At 37.2% G+C, this 5,000-nt stretch overlaps 1 protein-coding gene across 1 annotated transcript in view; it reads right to left on the reverse strand.

The window, feature by feature from the left end:
• Positions 1 to 5,000, reverse strand: part of LOC119596467 (regulator of nonsense transcripts 3B-like) — a 9,993-nt gene that overhangs the window by 792 nt on the left and 4,201 nt on the right. Inside the window, exons 4-7 of the mRNA XM_037945726.1 lie at positions 4,003 to 4,244; positions 3,107 to 3,312; positions 2,425 to 2,863; positions 1 to 1,908 (exon numbers count right to left, since the gene is read on the reverse strand). The exon at positions 1 to 1,908 is cut by the window's left edge and continues 792 nt beyond it. Of these exons, the coding sequence (XP_037801654.1) occupies positions 1,672 to 1,908; positions 2,425 to 2,863; positions 3,107 to 3,312; positions 4,003 to 4,244 (1,124 nt within the window). The 3' untranslated portion in view covers positions 1 to 1,671. The remainder of the gene's footprint in view (positions 1,909 to 2,424; positions 2,864 to 3,106; positions 3,313 to 4,002; positions 4,245 to 5,000) is intronic.

The following is a 5,000-nucleotide window of genomic DNA, read 5'->3' on the forward strand; positions in this document are numbered from 1 at the left end:
AAAGAGAGAATGAAAGAAATGAAGAACAGAAGGAAGAAAGAAAGGAAGGAAGGTAAGAGGTAAAAAAGGATAGAAGGAGGGAAGGAAGGAAATTAGACAGAAAAAGAGAGAAACAAATAAGGAGAAGAAAAGACAAGAGAGACAGAGAAAAAGAAGCAAATAAAGAGAAGAAAACAAGACCAACAAAACAAATCAATCAACATAAAAAAAAAAAACTCGCAACAAAGTAAGTAATCGAAAAACCAAGTCACAAAAACACCATTGACACTTCCACCCACACACCGGAGAATCTAATCCCTTATGACGTACTCTTTTCTGTTGTGACCTACAACCGGCTTTGGACCGAGACTTTCCCCTTTGACTGATAAGAATAAGCCTAAGAGGAAATCACGGTCTGTTGCGCATCGTCACAGCCAACAATCCCATCCCTAACTTCTTTGAAACGTTTATCCACCTGAAATGAATCGGCATTGGAGTTATCTTGCATTAAGCTAGCAACAAAGTAACAACTGTAACAATTCTATTTGATTCTGTTCTTTTCTTCCTTCTTTTTTTGTACCATTTTAAGATTTTTGCTCCTTGTTTCTCTTCCGCTTCTTCACCTTCTCCTTGTTGTTTCTTTTTTCTTCTTCTTCTTCTTCCTTTTCTTCTTCTTCTTCCTCCTCGTCTGCTCCTCCTTAAGTTCCACTCTCATTAAATGGAGAAATGTATAAAGTAGTGTCAAGCAATGGCAACAAAGACATCGATGACAATATCTACCTTGTTAAAAATATTAGACAACGGTTTCAATACAGAAAGTATAGTTCTCACAACAATGGCTGTGGCAATACACCGTGTGAAAGGCAATTATGTTACATCACATAAAATAAATACAAGATCTTGTTTTTTTTACTGCCAAACATTTATTTCCTGAAGTCAAGTCAAAAGTCATGAAGAAAATGCATTTTTGAGCTAGAAAGTTGCTGTGCTATGTCTGGGTGGTGATACCCAGACCTTCTGAACTAGCAGATCTACATTCAAGCAATGAAAAATATCAGTAAGGTCAAGTATAAAATAAAATAAATATTAACCATTTACAATTACTTAACTTATTACAAAGTAACTTTTTCAATATATGCTATTTAAAATACATCACAGCTGGACAAATAGCCTGCCACAATGGACCAATAAATTAAATTTTTAATGCCACTTTACACCTTGTTAAATACCATCTATAATAATGAGATATTTTTTCCATTCCTAATACTTTTTCATGGAATACCAATTCACACATAATACCTTACGAATAAAATACTTCCTTCTACTGTTATACAGTAAAAGTCAATCCAAGTGAATGTAGTGGAATACTTATTCTGACTGTCTCTTGGCCCACTTTAGTATTCAATTTCCCGTAACTACAATTTCCCATTCTGGATTCTCTCATTTTCCCACCCTCCCCCAAGATGAATTATTTAAATGGTCATTCCAAGACAGGACAAGTCCCAAGAAAGTTAGAAATTGTACAAATACGAGATTTAATATAAAGAAAATTGTGCTACCTTTGAACCAAAATGTCTATTTACCACAAATTACATGAAGGTCACGGAAAAGAGACTACTCCTAAACTCAATACGTGATGCACAGAATACTACACCCATGCAGATCGCTACAGTCCTACAAAATACCCAGACATTACAAATTTGACTCCCCATTAACCTCATTCTTCACCCCATCCAAATCCTCTTGTATTCTTGGCTCCTCAGGTACGTCCTTGCTTCCTTGGCCAAAGAACACATTTGAATCTCCCTGCAGCATGATTGGGCTTGGACTAGATGAACAAGTGTCGCCTCCTTCCTCCTTCTCAGATCTTGAGTGGCCTGAGCTCAATCGCGATTGCCCAGGCCTATATAGTGCCATGGCTGGTCGATCCTGTAAATAAGAAATGCAGTACAAAACGATACTTCCCATATAGCTATGCAAAAGTAACTGGTGAAGTCTCTGGAAAACACCTTTACATCTTCTATTCATGCAATGCACATGAATGAATCCTTCATATCTTGTAAGTCTTCAGACAGCAACAGAAAATTAAAGATTTTAAATATGCACGGAACTTGTAACATGTTATGTCTTCTCTCAGTGAGCAGACTTAACAATTCACAGCAAAACCACATACCAATATTTTTTCTTGGGAACTAAGAGTTACTCCTCTCTGCAAATAAAGCACTTGAGAGTTTAGATATAAACGTATTTGCCTTTGGAATCCAGCAGCCATTGCAAATCTTTATTGCAAATAGGACTACCCTTATCCACTACCTGCTACAAGTATACAGATCTTTTACCACAAAACTGAGCAACTATTACCTCATTTCCTTATCATTACCTTACTACTTATTACCTTACTGTCTCAGAGCGTTTATTACCTTATTATTTTAGAGCATTTATTACCTTATTTCTTATCCTTCTCTCAACCCTGGGGTCCTTCTCCCTTCTTTTGCGTGGCTGCTTTTCTACCTGTCGCTCCACGTCCTCTTGTTTATCCACCATCTTTCCAACTTTTTTCTCTTCACATTTTTCTGAGGACTGCCCCTGCTCTTCCTGAGCTTTGGTTGCAACAACCACCTTCTTACCATCCTTCTCTTCTGTTTGACTCTTAACTTCAGTGTCGACACTATCTTTTGCTTTCTTCTCCCTGTCGTTCTGCTCTTTGAACTTCCTCTCCCTCTCTCTCTCTTCTTTTCTTCTCCCTTCGCTGTAGCGTTTGGACCTCGTTCCTTCGGTCTTGCTTACGTGCGGCTTGTCTTCGGTCCAGTCATCCTTCCCATCTTCTTTATGCCTGGCCATTTCTTCTTCTTTTATTTTCATTCTTTCTTCCTGTCTTCTTATTCTGGTTATATAGGAGAATTGACTATGTATTTCGCATAACAAATGGGATAGAATATTACAGAGATCACACATATGACACATGTGCTAATAAGTCCAGAACTGTGTCATTCACTACTGGACAAATATGATGAAAGTCGTTACTCTCTCAAATTTTAAGCCATTAAGTGATAAAGGATCAATAGCCACTTATTAGGAAAAACTATCAAAATCCTACAATGCTAATTAAGGCATTAAAACCACTTACCTTTCTTCTTTTTCTCTCTCTTTTCTCAACATCCTCTCCTTCTCTCTCTTCTCTCTTTCTCTTTCCCGCTGTCTTTGTCTATCTTCATCCCTTCTTCTCTGCTTCTCCTTTTCCCTCTCTGCCCTCTCTTTATCTCGTTCCATGCGTGACTTCTCTTGTTTGCCCTCTGGTGCATGTTCATCCTTTCCCCTCTCTGGTCTCAGCACCTGTTTCATGAAGGATAAATAAAAATAACAGGATATTTCAAACTATTATCAACAAAGTTATAAAAGTGAAAAGCTCTGGTCTTACCCTGCACTTCTTAGCATGTTATAACTTACTCATACAAAGGTATGCAATAATAATCACATGTTTACGGTATTTTCCATCAATTGAAAAAGGAAACTACCTGGAGATAACACTAATATCATCAACAGGACATACAAGACTGGAATTTTATACTACCCTGAGCAAAAATAAACACTAAAGTATGCATCCAGATAAAATGAAAATCAAGCATAATAACCAATCCATTTATATTACAGATCCACCTTGATTCCTCTTGAGACAATTAATTCTGTCCCCACTACTTTTCAAAATATCACAATTTTATTCTGTTCCAATTAAGTTTTGAAACATAGCACTCATTCTATTCCTATTATGTTTTGAAACACTACTATCTATTTGTTCCTATTATATTTTGAAACATCAGAATTTACTCTGTTCCTATTATGTTTTGAAACATTATAATTTATTTTGTTTCTATTTTGTTTTGAAACATTACTATTTATCCTGTTCCTATTATGTTCTGAAACATTACTATTAACTGTTCCTAGTACGTTTTGAATCATCACTATTTATTCTGTTTCTATCAAGTCTCGTATTTCTCACTCATTCCATGTACATCAAGACGTTACCTTGACACAGCTGTCGTCTCTGTGGTCTTTCGAATCTTTGTGATCCTCCCTCTTCTTCATTTCCCTGTGGTGCTCCTTCCCCTCTTTTTTCTTTCTCTTCTCTTCCTCCCTCGCCTTCTTCCTTTCAAATTCCTTCCTTCTACGCTCCTCTTTCTTCTCCTCTTTGTTTCGTAACTTTTCCGCCTTCTTCTGCTCAATGAATTCCAGCAAGGGGGTCTTCACTTTCATGACACCATTGTTGGCTGAAAGAAGAAGAAAATAGTTACTTAATTGAGCTCCTTTGGCAGAAAAAAAAAAAATAAAAGAGTAAGAGAGACAGAATGAGAAAGACAGGAAGGGAAAGAGGGAAAGAGAGAAGAGAAGGATAGGAGAGACATAGAGGAGAGAGGGGGAAATGGGAGGGGAGAGGGGAGAGGGGAGGGAGGGGAGAAGGGAGGATGGGAAGGAGAGAGGGATTAAATCATCACTTTCTCTCTTCTGGCAGGGTAAATGTAGTCTCCTGCCACAAAAATATGTTGCAAGGAAGATTTTTTATTTATTTTCAATAACGTAATTTATAAAATGAGCAAAGAATTTCCTGGAGGATGATTTTTTTGTAGTTTGTGAAATAAGTTGTGGACATTTCTAGGCGTTTCGATCATGGAATGCTTGTTGATATATGAAATAGTAATTGTACTATTGGTGACAGAAATTAGCGAAAAAGTATGCAAGCTAATTACAAATTTGTGTTCATATTGTTTTTATTCTGTGTATCTTTTTTCCTTATTTATATTGTAAAGACGATCTGAAGTTGTAAGTGAATTAGAGAGTGTGTGTGTGTATGTATGTGTGTGTGTGTGTGTGTGTGTGTGTGTGTGTGTGTGTGTGTGTGTGTGTGTGTGTGTGTGTGTGTGTGTGTGAGTGAGTGAGTGAGTGAGTGAGTGAGTGAGTGAGTGAGTGAGTGAGTGAGTGAGTGAGTGAGTGAGTGAGTGAGTGAGTGAGTGAGTGAGTGAATGAGT

This window comes from Penaeus monodon, chromosome 38 (assembly GCF_015228065.2).
Source record: "Penaeus monodon isolate SGIC_2016 chromosome 38, NSTDA_Pmon_1, whole genome shotgun sequence".
Classification (NCBI taxonomy): domain Eukaryota; kingdom Metazoa; phylum Arthropoda; class Malacostraca; order Decapoda; family Penaeidae; genus Penaeus; species Penaeus monodon.